The following is a 14,845-nucleotide window of genomic DNA, read 5'->3' as shown; positions in this document are numbered from 1 at the left end:
TCTAGAAATATATTCAATATATGATGCTAACCTAACAGCTAAAATCTCCTCTCTCATAAATGTCAAGTACTTTGTGCATGTGCGAATTAAACTACATGAATCTCATCGCATGATAAAGTCATTTCCTCCTACACTACCAAACTAATAGCTGGCGCACATGCAACTTTAATTTTTAGAAATTTATTGAGTAGTTCGGAGCCGTACACCCTACTTTCACATGGATTTGACAGATTGAAATTCCTAAGTCGTCATTGATGATGTTAAAGTAACCATGTCAAACTTTCAAAATGCAACCAATCCAGTGTATCAAAACAAAATAAATGCAACTAATTAAAGCTTTGTCATAAAAAGACAAGACAAGCTTGAACACTCAGCCACTTTTTTTATTATTATTTACGAATCGAACACTTCTACTTTTTACTGCCTGATTGATCATTAAATGTTAACACTTACATTCTGACGAAAACATGTTACAACCATAATTTGTTAGGGGTGTTCGATTTATGATTTTCATAATTTAATTCTTTGTTTTTATAATTCATAACTTAAAAATGGTGGAACCCATAACAAAAAGGTTATTTGGCAAACAATAACTCTGTTTTATCACTCAATTTTCTGATTTTAAGTTATAAGTTATGAAAATTGAAAACATATTTTGGTTGTTTTCAGTTTTCATAACTCATAACTCAATGACACTTTTGTAATTAAACACACATAGAGATCCAATCAGCCACAACTTTTGACCAATTTACCTTTTTTTTTTTTTCTCTTTCTTCTCTTGGTTCGGTCAGTTTTGGGTTTTTTTTTTTCATTGGATTTCGGTCTTCAGTTCTGGGTTTCTTTTATTTTTATTATTATTTATTTATTTACTGAGTTTTGGTGAGTTTGGGTACTTCAAAAAAAAAAAATTGCGTTGTGTAACAGGTATGAGACCCACAAATAGTGTAAAATATATTGAGTGATGAGTAATGAGTGATGGTGCCATACAAATAAAGTATTTTTAGTGATTAATGATAAGTAATGAGTGATAAAAATTGAGTAATGAAAAAAAAAAAAAAAAAATCTAAACATGACCCAAATTTCTTTAACTCACCATTATTTTCCGACGTATGACCCACTAAATAGTTTCCTGAGCTTAAATTAAAAGTAGACAATGCAATCATGAATTGTGGGACCAGCACTATTGCAATATGATAAAAATCCAAGGGTACCACCATGCATATATAATTACGACAAAAGATCTCTCCTTTTCAAGCAAGTTAGAAAGAGACCCTAGACATCGTGGATGGCTGGCCCATAACGTTTCTCTATCCCCAGTCTATGCATTTTCACTATTTTGTAAAAACTGAAGAATGACATTTGGAAAGACTGTGTGTGGATTTTTTGTGGTTATTTTTTTTGATGAACCGAAACTTCATTAAAGAAGGAGAACTATTCTATAATATTCCCTGGATTTCATGACAAGATGAAAACAATTTACTAGAAAGTTTTGTAGCTGAATTGCAACCTTCTTGTACATAAAATGTTTGAGAGTCTATAAAAGAAATAGTTCAAACGGCATGTTAGTAGCATATTATAAGACATTGATAAAATAATCAACCCCCTCCTCGCTTAAATCTGCTCTGGCCGCCGTACTTTTATGTCATTCCTTTTTCTTCTTCTTTTTTTACCTGAATAAATAGGACAAAAATTATATGGGATGGGAGTGAAGCACCCAAAAGTAAACTTTTACCCCATGCGTTGTTAGTTTATTACTCTTGTACATATAAGTGAATAAACGTGGATTAATTTTTAAGAGTCTGTGAGTCTTAATTCCATTTCAAAAAGAGTACTATAGGTATTTAGACACACAGAGGAACATATCCTTACTCATATTATTATTTTAGCTTATTCGGAAAGCGAATTTCATTCATTTTCATTCAATATTTGGGTAAAATACAAAAATAAAAATAAAATTTTATTGAGGTTTGAACTAATATAACCTATATAGGTTCTACCAAAACTTTTCAAACATATTTTATTTTCTCTTTAAATAAATACGTTATTTTACATCATTTGAAAATTCAACTACTACTCTTGCTAAAATTTCCAAATTTGACTACTATTTATTTATTATTGATTATTCAGGTACTCACATATGCATTGATATAATATAGTCAGGATAAAATCTGTATAATTAACACAAGTTGTTGGAAGTGAGTATAAGATTTAGAGGAGTATGAAACTTTTAAAGGGTAGTAAATGTTATTAGGAACAAATTAGATATGTTTGAAAAGGTAGTAAATGTTACCCTCCATTTTTTTTTAACTGAAATAGACTTTAAAAATATTAAAGCAATTTTTTAAATATTTTATTTTATTTTATTTTTATTTATCTTTGGGCGATTCTTGAATGTTCAAAGTATTAGGCCAACTGGTCAAAAGTCAAGACACATTTTTAAAGATTCAAATAACTTGTCTTCCTGGGTGGTGGGTCCCGCCAGTTTTAATTCAAACGAAAGCGAGTGACAGATTATCCTATCACTAAACAATACTTGTCCGGCTATGAAGAAGATATTTGAGGAAAGAGGATATCCTGCAAAATTCAAAGGGTGGCCTTTGCATTATATGAGCAATCAATTATTTAACTTAACTTTCCAAGTGCATTATTATTATATATATTTTTTTAGTTTCCCACGTGCATTACTTACTTTATCTTTGGCGCATCATATACTTTTGCGCGGTCCTCGTTTTTTAGTTTTGATTTTCTTCCACCAGATTCCTAATGACATGACTTGACTTTGGGAAAAAGTAAGTAAACTTTTGACTAAAAATACATTTTTTACATGGTGCCCGTTTGAATTGGCTGAAACGTGCATTTGCGTTTTAGCATTTTTTTTTCACGCGTTAGAGCATTAGCATTGAAGAATGCTAATGCTATATCTAAGGTGTTTTTAGAATTTTAACCCTTAAAAACTGCTGCATCAGAAAATGCTAAAGGCAAGAATTGCAAATTTTTTGCAATTCTTGCTACAGTGCAATTCTACATTTAGAATTGCACTGTAGCACAATTCTAAACCAAATAAATACTTTTTTATTCATCTCTCTTCAGTCCTCTCTCCCTCTCACTCCCACTCTGTCTCTCCGTCTCCCACTCCATCTCTCTGTCTCTCTTTCTCTCATCTCACATCTCTCTTTCTCGTTCAAGGCTTGCACCGGAGATGATGGGTTTGGATCGGCGTGGTGGTGGGTTGGGTGTGCTGGAGATGGCTCGTGGTGGTGGTGGGTTTGGATCGGCGTGGATCGGCGGGCTGGGTGTGGGTTGATGGTGGGTTTGGATCGGCGTCGGCGGGCTGGGTGTGGGTTGATGGTGGGTTTGGATCGGCGTGGATCGGCTCCGATGGGTTTGACAAAGGTTTGAATTGGAAAGGGTGTGGGTTGTTGGAGATGGCTCCGATGGGTTTGACAGAGGTTGAATCGGAGAGGGTGGGTTGCTGTGTCGTGCTTGGTCGGCGAGGTCTGGGTCGTGCTCGGTCGGCGAGGTCTGGGTTCTGCGTTTTGGTCGGCGTGGGTCACGGAGTGGGTTTTTTTTTTTATATTTATTTATTTATTTTTTTTTATGTGGGTTTTTGTTCCGTGGGATTTTGGTGGGCAGTGGGCAGTGGTGGCGTGGTGGGCGTGGTGGAGGCGCGGTGGTGGTGACTGGGCAGTGGAGGAGCGGTGTAGAGGTTGAGGGAAGGTGGATTTCAAATAGGTGGATTTTTGAATGGGTTTGCTCCGGTGGGTTTCAAATCGGGGATTTTTGAATGGGTTTGCTCCGGTGGGTTTCAAATCGGTGATTGTTGTTGATGGGTTTGCTCCGGTGGTTGTTGATGGGTTGAGGTGCTGTGGCTATGGTTGTTGATAGTTTGTGTGTTGCTAGAGGTTGAGGGAGAAGAAGGAGAGGAAAAAAAAAACGGTTGGGAAGCGCAGGAAAAAAAAAAAAAACAGTTATAAAGAAATAATAAAGAAAGTAAAAAGAGGGGGCTGGTTGGGTTGGCTGAAAGAGGGCGCTTTCTTGCTGTGGCTAACCCTGGGCTGGGGCCGAAGAAGATGCCTTCGATTAGAGCCCCAAAAACTCCTCAATATTGTCGTAATCTCCGCTGGAGATTGAGGGTACCGACACTGCAGCGGTTGACAGAAGAGGAAGCTTTGTGCCCGAAGCACCTTCACCTTACCCAACCGAAGCACCTTCATCGAACCCAAAAACCCAGCCCTCTCCAACCAAACCCAGCCATCTCCACACCGATCTCCATCTCCAACCACACCCAAAGATTAGAGAGTCAGGTTTAGAGAGAGAGAGAGAGAGAGAGAGAGAGAGAGAGAGAGAGAGAGAGAGAGAGAGAGAGAGAGAGAAGGATTGAAAGCTTGAACAAAGAAAGATACAAACACATACACGCACCAAGAGACAGAGAAAGAGAGGATCTAAAGAAAAAATAAAAGGAAAAGAAAAGAAGAAATATACAGACACAAACACTCACCAATAATATTTATTTATTAAGTTATTTTTATTTTGATTTTTCTTTTTTTGGTTTATCTTAAAAGAAAAAAGAAAATGAAATAGATACAAACACAAACACAGACACTCCAGCCTAGAATGAGAAGGGGTGTTAACTTAATGTTTTTTTCTTAAGAAAGTTCAAGAAAAATTGAAACTATAAATTGTTTTCTCAATATTTAAAATTGAATAAAGTTTTTTTTTTTTTAATTTTTTTTTAATTTTGAATTTTTTCAGTTTAATTTTTTTAATTTTTTTTTATTAATTAAAATGCTGACTTGTCATTTTTAAAAGCGAAATAAATTTTTTAAATATTATTTTATTTGCCACATCAGCGATTAACAGGCCATCTATGCACTCCGTTTGCCACGTCGGCTTCTTCCGTAACCGGGTTGACGGTAGGGACGATTTTAAAAACGATTTTGAAAAATCATGGACTGACATAAGAGCAAAATCAATTTAGGGACCAAATCGAGAAATGGCCCAAAATGTAGGGACCAAAAGTGTATTTACGCCTATATTTTATAGAGTATTAAATACAAAATATTTGTAACATAATTTATGAATAATGTGTTTTGTTAGGACATATGTGATTTAATATTAGGAATATATGTCAATATAAAATTAGTTAATCTTTTGACAAAATGCACTTTACTTGTAATTGAGAAGATCTAGGATGTGTTTAATACTTCAAGGAACAAGGTTTTAAGATTAAGTGTTAAAGTCATGTAAGTCTGTCTAAAAAACAAGTGAAGAAGTGCTGGATTTTAAATCTCGATAGTTAGTATCTATCAAGGTTTAAAAAGTTGCTGAAACCCGATGCTCGCAGCTAGCTTGACAGATAAGCTATCTATTAAGGGTTATGAAATTTAGTTTTTCAAAGCTGATTTCAATCCAATCCGTAAATACATGTTTGAGCTTTCTTTTCTCACAATCCTAAATATATATAAGGATTGTTTTAAGGGTCGTCAAAGGTTGCGCAAGTGTGAAACAAAGTTGTGTTCATGCCAATTGTGACCAGAGACAGAATTGCCATAGTTCATCTTTCTCTTGAAGAAGTTCCTGTGTTTGTATACCGTAGGGTTTTGTAATCAAGGAGTTTTGTGATCTTCATTGTGTGATGAATTTAAGAACTCTGCATTTAACATCTTTCTCAAGTTGGTGAGTGAGTCGCGTACTGGGATTCGTGCATCGAATTGATTAGTCACGTATTGGGAGCCGTGCATTAAAAGGAGAGATTGTCATTATAGAACAAGTCCAATTGAGTATTGGGGTAAGAGTTCAACTGTAGGTTGGTATAAGGTACTGGGATTCCTTTTCTTGTAACCGCTTGCTATGATAATAGAGAATTCTCGGAAGTGGTGACCTTAAAATCACCTTATGAGGTTTTTGCCGTGTAGGTTTTCCCCATTCGTAAGCAAATCATCGTGTCAATTTATTTTCTGCTGCACTTTAACTTAGTTGGTGATTTTGTTTGTGCTACTATGCGTATTGCATGCTAATTGAATTAATTAATTAACTTGGCTAATTAATTTGTTAATTCATCACAAGAGGTCAATACATTCTTGGCCTATCATGTTTGTTATGTACAAATTGTTACTTGCCATGTGACACTATTTGTCCACATTATTCTAAATAGATAGAAGGTTGTGTCATTTGTCATTGTTATATGTGTTGACAAAAAAATCACTTGTCATCATTTCATGCATTTCCCAGTTGTGAGATCTATTTTTTGTAACATATAATTAGATTTGCGGTGCAAAAGCTAGTAGGATTCATCATGGTGTATGGATATGACTCGCAATAATAATATAATTAATCCAGTGTTTAAAGCTTGAAAGAAGATATAGAGCAAAAGCATCACAACAAAAAATTTTGTTGATTATAATAGCTATTTAACCTTAATTGGACATGATATTCAAACTATCAAAATGCTTAAATGTCCATTTTTTCAGTTCTTTATCGTGAAATTAAAAGCCCTATAGGTATGATAAAAGAAAATTATTAAATATTTTAGAATACAATGACATGATATTCTCTTCTCTTACATGAAATGTGAATTCATCATAAATTTTATCCATAAAATCGACTGTTATGTGAGATCAGAGATTACATAATTCTTATATTCTTAGAATATTGATTGTTACTCTACAATAAACTTTTTCAATGCACACTCAACCTAGTTCTTGCATGGCCCTTTGAAATTTGGAACTGCTCAGTTATACCAAGATGGGCCATAAGAAGCCAGACATGAGTAACTAGCTCTCCACCTCGAGTGAGTTGTTGAGCATGATGGTTCCATCGACACTTACTCGCCGCATGACATAGCATTTCCACCCATACATCACTTACCAATTCCCACTTCTTGTCAACTTCCAGGAACTGCAATGATTTAGCAAGCCGACATCCTTCAAATAACACTGACTTGCTTCTATCTCCTTTCACCTTAGATGGAGAAATTTCAGTGCTCACATCAAGTAAGATTATGCGAGCTTGATCCATATCACATAGAGATTTTCTTTCTTTAAAAAATTCCTTGGCCTCGGCACAAGTGTCTTGGAACCTGATTTGTTCAATCCCATTGGGCAGCATGGAAGGACGCATGACAAGAAGATACAACATATACTCTGATAACAACTCGCTGGCTTTACAATATTTAGACTGAACAGTGTCTGGGGATGTGTTCCAATCATATTCATAACAAAGGTTTGTTGCAATGTGCCAGAGAAGAATGCTTTGGTCGAAGTCTTTTTGTACGCTGTCTTTGAGTGTTTCATAATTTTCTTCGCTTAGTTCGTGGAGGCATTTTGCTCTCTTAGAAACCTGGTCACAAACCTTAATTCTCTCCTTGGGTGTTTTATGCTTTTCCTTGCTGCTGCAATCAGGGCATTTTGCATTATCAAGAACCCGGTCACCCCTAGATGCACATAATTCCTTGCATGCGTTGAGATCTGATTCTAGGACGCTCTTTGATTTCTTGAGAAGGTGCTTAAATATCAATTCCTTCAAATCACTAGAAACCTCCGATGAATCTTGGTATCGATACTTCTCTAGCAACTCATACATGCATAAGAACTTTTCGATAACACTGCACTTCGCTGGTTTCTCTTCGAGGCAATAGCTTATTAAGTTGTATTGCCCCATGGTACTAGACCACCTTTTGTTTCCAGACAACGGAAATAATGAAATAACTCTATAGAAGAGATCCACAGCAGAATTCTTGTGCCTACTCAGCCAAAGCATCGTCCAGTCTGAGTTAAGTAGTACTGACACTGCATATATTTCTAAGAATATGGCTCCAACCAGCAGTACATAAGTGATAACTATGTCGGCTGTCGAGAAGGCGAGCTTCTCAACGATCAAGAAAGCCAACAGTACAGACAGGGTACAAGAGAAACTGATGAAACGCAGAACACAACCCTTTCGAGAATATACCTTGAAGGCCTTGGTATAAAACACATCGAACATGAATCCTAGCTCAACCTCAATCACTTTGAATGCTTCATCAAAAGATGCTTTCTGAAAGAAGGATTGGCTGTTCACCTTATCTTGGATGCTGAGGATGAGATCTGCAAATAGCTGCTTGAAAGTTTTGAAGAAAACATAGGAATCTTGTAGAGTGGCAGCATCTGCAATCATAACGTTTTCAGGGGCTGTAAAGGAGATATCCTCTACAACCTGAACTTCACCGAATGTATCTGATGTAACGTCATACCCCTCGTCCTTCTTTGAGCGGTATTCTTCCATGTATCTGGCATAATTGGGACCCGGATCAGGACGACGGAGCATGGATGCTTTAAAATTTTCACTGCTAGCAGATCTCAGTACCCAAACTCTCTCCCATATCTTGATAATCCCCGGAATAAACATTGGAACTGCCAGAAAATTCAGGGCGGTTTTGGTCCAGGCTCTGAGGAAGACATACATAGCCACTCCCACCTGGATTAGTAGTGTTAGAGAGTGCCTCCGCCACAACTCATTGTCTTCCAAGGAGTAGGCAGTAATGGTGTCTGGACCGCCAAGGTGAAGGAGAAAAAAAGGAGCCCAGAATGCTGTAATTGCAAACTTTGGGTCTACGGTATTATCTCCTATAGTTCCTGCGTTGTTGGAAAGTACACTCAGGGAGACTGTTGCGGACCAGTCTGCAGACAGGTAGGCAACCCATAGAATGAAGCTGAGCTTGTTGCTGGTCGAATACTTTCTCGAATTGCCCATCAGAACAAGGATGATTTGTAAGCTAAGGCTAACCAAAACCATAGCCTGTATCTGCCATTCTTTCACCACTGTTCTCAATCCTGGTGGGAAAATCTCCATGACCTTCCTCGCCCTTGTGAAGATCAAAGTGCTAACTACTGAAGAAAGGCACAGATGCATTTATGAGTCACTATTTAGCAAGACAGAACATCATAGTTATTGAGAAAAAGTACAAATGATTAGTAGGTTAACTTACCCGTAACTACTATATCAGAGCTCTCTCTTCTTTCTCTGGCTTCTATAACTATAAGTGAGGATTCTCAGCAGTACCACATATGCAGCTTGAGCTGGTTTTCAATCATCGCAAGCAGCGGCTGAACCAATTTCTTTTTTCGTCTTTGTTTTTTTGGAGGAACCGAACTCCATAGATAAACATAAAAGAAGAGTTATTTTCACAATATTTTCATAATAAATTCTATATGATAGGTTATTACACGCTATTACTAATAGGTAAGAAAGTAATTTTAGTGATGAAATCAAATTAAAACCATGTAACAACTTATCAATTAAAATTTGTTGTAAAAATATTGTAAACATATCGCCTTTACAAAATACATGAGCATAATTACATATACCCATATATTAACTGATTTGGCAAAATATTATTTATTATCGTAGATGTGATACTGATTTTTAGCATCACAACATGTCAAATTGAACTAAAGAGAAAAGGTCCCCACAAAGTCAAAGTCTGAGGGCAAGTGGTTTTAGCTGTTGAATTAAGTGCGTGTACATATATACATACACGTGTGTGTATATATATATATATATATATGGTATTAGAGTCGGCCTGGTATTTTCATGTGGGCTCGAAGATATTACTTCACAAAGTGGACCCTAACGAAGACGTTAGGGATTTAAGTGGGGGAGATTGTGATCTCACCATTTGATTGATTGTATAATATGTATGAGTGTATGATAAGTTCCACATCAGGTATTTATTGGGTTGAATTGAGTTTTATTAACAACTACAAAGATCTTCAATTATGACTAGTCCTTTTAATATATATTGTAGATATGGCTAGCACTTTTCCTTGAGTCGTTACAGTGTCAAAGGCAGAGGAAGGTTACAAAAGAAAATTAGAGTTGACAAAAAGTTCAGCAGCCCCAACTCTCCAATTGTTCACTCTTACAGTTGCTCTACCCTAAACTTTCATCCCTTGAGCTCCAATTCAAAGTATTGTTAAAAGTCATACCCTTTCCTCCAGCTATTAATCTATTCTTCTGATCCAGTAATTATCACTTTTGAGCAATGTAAGGCGGTTTTGTTTTCATTAAAGCTACCGCATAACTTGGAGAAATTTCTTGTAGCTTTGTTTGGTATTCCAAAGCAAAAGACCACCATGTCCACTTTGTTTGTAATTTCTATTTCTAAGCACTTTTATGCCCATGTTGTACCTAGCGTCTGTGAATTCTTTCGTACAATTCCTGATCGTTTCCAAAATTTTCCCCTTCGATATTTGTCCATAGTCCTTGGGCTAGCGTACTTGGCTATCATCTTGTTTAGTTACAGAAAGTTTCAACCGTTGAAGGGGCGGTACAAGGGGCTTAGAAAGCAATACAAGCTTTTGAAAGCTCTCGTAGACGATGTAGATCACGTTTCAGAAATGGGGAAAAAGATAGATGAGAAAGCCCATCAGCATTGGGATTCACAACTGAGACCAGGAGGGACTGTGCAAGTAAGTACTGATGAGAGGGCATGGGTGACTAGACACCGAGAAGTGGTCGGCAAGGCAGAGGCTTGCCTCAAGGACTTCGACAGATTGAGTAAAAGAAGGCAATTTTTGAAGTGGTTATACTCCAGTTTAATGGATTTCAGAGAAATTGTTGTCCTCAGCGCAACAATAAAAGGAGCCAGCGATGATATGGATGATCTTTACTGGAAATCATATAAACAGATCTATGAAAGACTAGAGAGTTCAAGGTCTAACGTAAGAAGCCTGCAGGACAGACCAATAATATTGGATGATAAAAAATCTCCCCCTTATGATCCAGATGTGCGACTGAAATCAACTCAGTCTATAAAAGAGAAATTGAATGGCTTAATCCATGGAAAGCTGCAGGATTTAGATCGTGACAGGAAAGACGACATACAATACGACATTGTGTTTCCGCTGAAGCTACTGCTTGCTTTCCTGGAAGATTTACGTGAGCTTAGAATGGAAAGTCAGACGGAGAAGGCCTGGGTGGAGAATGCTGAGGATCTCATTCTGGATCTACAACATGACATGGACCGTATACTGAAAACAGCAAATCGTATGAGGTGGCTCTTTTATTTTGGTAATTGGATAGCAAGGGGTCAAATAAAGAAGTGGTATTACTGCTATCGTGGATTGCTAAGGTCCCTCATTTACGGCAAGGCTTACCGCTATCCATTCAAATTTGTCAGAAGAGATCCATCAAAATCCGTCAATGGTTCCCCAATAAAAAAGCAGACACGGACGTTTTCATCACAGGCCATAACAACCGATGACACGGGTATTTCTTCTCTTCTAAGCGACTTGGGCAAACAGCTCAAACAGGAGCAAGGCATGGATGAATTCGAACAACTACTCGTTAAGTTCGAGAGAGTACACAACTCTCTCATGAAGACAAAAGCAGTTGAAGGCATGGAGCATTCAAGAAAAGCATGGACAGATCAACTGAGTACAATTTTCCAAGATGCAGAGAAATCTTTCGATGCCTACCGAGAAAGTAAACCTTCCGACTGGAGCGAAAATCCTAACAAGACAGATTCTCGATCAAAGTTGAAAGCAGAATTTGACCGATTCTACCTCGCTCTCTACATTTTTCAGTTATGCATAAGCGCTTTCCGCATTGAACTAGGGAAAGCGAATAACTGGGTAGTCGACCTGGAAAAAGACATACATAATGTAGTCTCAGGGCTCATCACCAACAGTGAGAATCGCTCCACGTATTTTATTGTGGGAATGAAGGGCATCGGAAAGACAACACTGGCAAATATGGTTTATTACCACGGAGAGATTCAGAAGCATTTTAAATTCAGATATTGGGTGCCTGTAGATGATATAGTGGACGAGGATAAGAATGTACTCCCGGGAAAATTAGGAAAATACATCATGCAACCTCCTGCGACTAATAAGGAAGGGAAGGAAAAAGATTATACGTTCAAGGAGGTGAAAGAATTCTTGACGGATAAGAAGTACCTTGTGGTTCTGGACAACATCTCGTCAGTGGAAGCGTGGGATAGTGTAAAAGCAGCATTCCCGGATAGCACAAATGGGAGCAGAAGTTTGATCACCACACGGGTCAAGAGTGTAGCTTCACATGCTGGCCAAAATAGCAGGGATACCTACAAACTTCCACTACGAACCAAAGACGAGAGCTTTAAGTTGTTTCAACAGATGGTGGTCCTTCCGTCTGAACATTCTAATGAGCGTGAACTATCTCCAGAAAAAGTAAGAGACGCACAAAAGGTGATAAATCTCGCAAGTAAAGTTGTAGGAAGATGTGGAGGCTTGCCACTCTCCATTTTACGTGTTGGGTATCTATTGTCTGGGAAAGAGGTGACTTCTGAGGACTTTTCCAGGGTGCTTGAGATAATGGATCATAACCAAACATCATGGTCCGAAACCTTGCCTTCAAATGATGAAAAAGATTTTCCACAGGAACTAGTGAAATGTCTTTCTTACTTTGGACTCTTCCCCAAAGACTCTGAAACTCCAGCAAGGAGATTGGTAGCTTTGTGGGTTGCAGAAGGGTTGGCAAAGGCACAACAAATTGGTGATGAGCAAAAGCCTCCTGAATTTATTGCAAAGAAATATTTGGACGAGTTGATAAGCCTCAACTTGGTACAAGTAGTGGAAAGAAAGCCTAACGGGAAGACCAAGACATGTCGCTTCCCCAGTGCTCTGCGAGAGCAATGGTTGCGACGCTATCCAAATTCAAGCCTGGATCAACCTCTTGTTTATAATTTTGATGAAACTGATAACCGAATTAGTCATAGTCATGGTATACAAAATTTACTGAGAAGCTGCAGAAATCCCTTCTCCATTCTCTTCTTTGATACTCGAGAAGGAGTTAAACCTGGAGAAGACATAGGTCAATTCCTTTATACGGGCATTGCAAGTGGGCATCTATTACAGTTAAAGGTCCTTGATCTTGAATTTGTTTTCAGACCTCAATTGCCGAAGGCTATAAAGAAGTTAATTCATTTAACTTATCTGGGCTTGAGGTGGACTTACCTAGAAAAGATCTCAGCATCAATTGGCAACTTAACCAATCTCCAAACTCTGGACGTGAGGCATACTTATATCCGTGAACTCCCTAGTTCAATATGGAAATTGCAGAACCTTCGACACCTGTATATGGACCAGATTTATCGAAGCCGAATACATCAACGAAGGGGTAAATCTTTGAAAAATCTCCAAACGCTGCAGGGCGCGTTTGTAGATAAGGACAGTCCTCTGAAGAATGGCCTCGGTGGGTTGACCAACCTTAGAAAATTGGCACTATCATTCCAGTTGAACTTGTCACAGCAAACCAGATTGGCAGAGAGTCTCTTGAAATTGAAGCAGCTTCAAAATTTGAAACTGAATTCCATTGATGAAATGGGTCGACCTCAAGATCTAAAGGCGACATTCTTGTCAAGCCTTGACAATCTATCCAACCTATATTTGTTTGGAAAGTTTGAGACTTCATCTATTAATGGACTCCCAGGAAGCCTGACTGACCTTACCTTATCTGCCTCTAGACTTTCAGAAGATCCAATGCAAGAGCTAGGGAAGCTTCTTAAACTTAAATCTCTCAGTTTGCACTCTGGTTCTTATACTGGGAAAAAAATGTCTTGCTCCAAAGGAGGCTTTCCCGAGCTTCAAGTACTGAACTTCTGGATGCTTCAGGAGCTGGAAGAATGGAATGTGGAGGAACATTCAATGCCGAAGCTCAAGCAGTTGGAGATTCGTTCCTGCAAAAGTTTGAAGATCATAACTGGGTTGAGGAATCTGAAGGCACTCGGTAAATTGAAGTTAAAGGACACGCCAGTAGAAGTCACAGAAAAATCAGAGCAAACCAATGAGCGCAGTGATATTGCTCACTTTCCTTGCGTGATTATTGATTAGCAGTAGTCAATACTGAATGTAACTCAAGCTTTTACATATGTCAGGTTGCCTTTCTATTCATTTCTCTGTTCCTTTCTGATTTTTTAGTCCTTTAAATAAATCATTATGATTTTAACACTGCAACTTGTAACAGGTTTTTGCTTCCTTTCATTACTCGTTTGACAATGAGGAATGATTTGGGCATTGGAGATGATGTCTCAATGAATTGTCTGGCTCACCGGAGATACTCTTTTTCCTTTATTGTGTTGCTTGGGTCTAAGGTGTTTGATCAATAATAGTCGTTTGCTTGCCATTCAGATGAATGGAATAAAATGGTACGCTTTGTTAAAAAGTGCTACCATGTCTGTGTGCGTATTTTTCCCCCTTTGGGCGCTTGCTTCTATGGTATTTGATCAATAATATGTAATAGTCATATGCTTATCATGCAGATGACTGGAATAATTAAATTGTATAACGTGATACTATCTATATGTGCGCTTTTATTCGGTGGAGAGACATGTTCTTCTTTCTAAATGGATCTATCTGTTTGTGAATTGTGACTGATGGCTCTTAATGAATAATTATTTGGTCTGTTGTGCTAGTTGTCGTTTGTCCTTAGTAAAATAAGTTTTAATTATTTATTTTAGTTATTGCCATTCAAAAATGAATTGATTTTAACAAAATATAAAGTGAAACTGCTGTTCTTGTTGTAAATCATTTTATTGAGTAAGGAAAATATTGAACGGCATCTGCATCCTCTTGTAACTAACGTGAACATTGTGAAGTAGATTGAGAGTGGAACCAGGAAAAGAAGAGTATAAAACAAACAAAACCCATGGCAAACCCACAACCTAACGCCAATCTCCACACCACACCCAAACATTGATCTCTACGCCAAACCCCAAACGCCGATCTCCACTCCACCATACTAATTTGGAGTTTTGGTAGCTATGGAGTTTTGAGTTTTGGTGGCTATGGAGTTTTAAGTCTGAAGAGAAGGAGTGAGTGAGGACTGA

General features: G+C 37.8%; 2 protein-coding genes across 2 annotated transcripts; one reads left to right on the top strand and one right to left on the bottom strand.

Annotated features, from left to right (window-relative positions):
* Positions 1-6,566: 6,566 nt before the first annotated feature.
* Positions 6,567-9,202, bottom strand: LOC112004540 (uncharacterized). Its single transcript, XM_024036786.2, has 2 exons — positions 8,966-9,202; positions 6,567-8,867 (listed from the first exon to the last, which is right to left on the bottom strand). Exon 2 carries the CDS (start codon positions 8,827-8,829, stop codon positions 6,679-6,681), a length of 2,151 nt encoding a protein of 716 aa, XP_023892554.1. The 5' UTR covers positions 8,830-8,867; positions 8,966-9,202; the 3' UTR covers positions 6,567-6,678.
* A 649-nt stretch (positions 9,203-9,851) lies between these two features.
* On the top strand, positions 9,852-14,430 carry LOC112004538 (protein RECOGNITION OF PERONOSPORA PARASITICA 7). The gene is made up of 2 exons (XM_024036784.2): positions 9,852-13,894; positions 13,984-14,430. The coding sequence occupies exon 1, from the start codon at positions 10,113-10,115 to the stop codon at positions 13,848-13,850; it is 3,738 nt and encodes a 1,245-aa protein (XP_023892552.2). The 5' UTR covers positions 9,852-10,112; the 3' UTR covers positions 13,851-13,894; positions 13,984-14,430.
* The last annotated feature ends 415 nt before the right edge of the window (positions 14,431-14,845 follow it).

Source organism: Quercus suber, unplaced genomic scaffold, assembly GCF_002906115.3.
Source record: "Quercus suber isolate HL8 unplaced genomic scaffold, Cork oak 2.0 scaffold_61, whole genome shotgun sequence".
NCBI classification, from domain to species: Eukaryota; Viridiplantae; Streptophyta; class Magnoliopsida; order Fagales; family Fagaceae; genus Quercus; species Quercus suber.
Note: the sequence above shows the minus strand (reverse complement) of the source record. Positions and strands in the feature narration are given on the sequence as shown.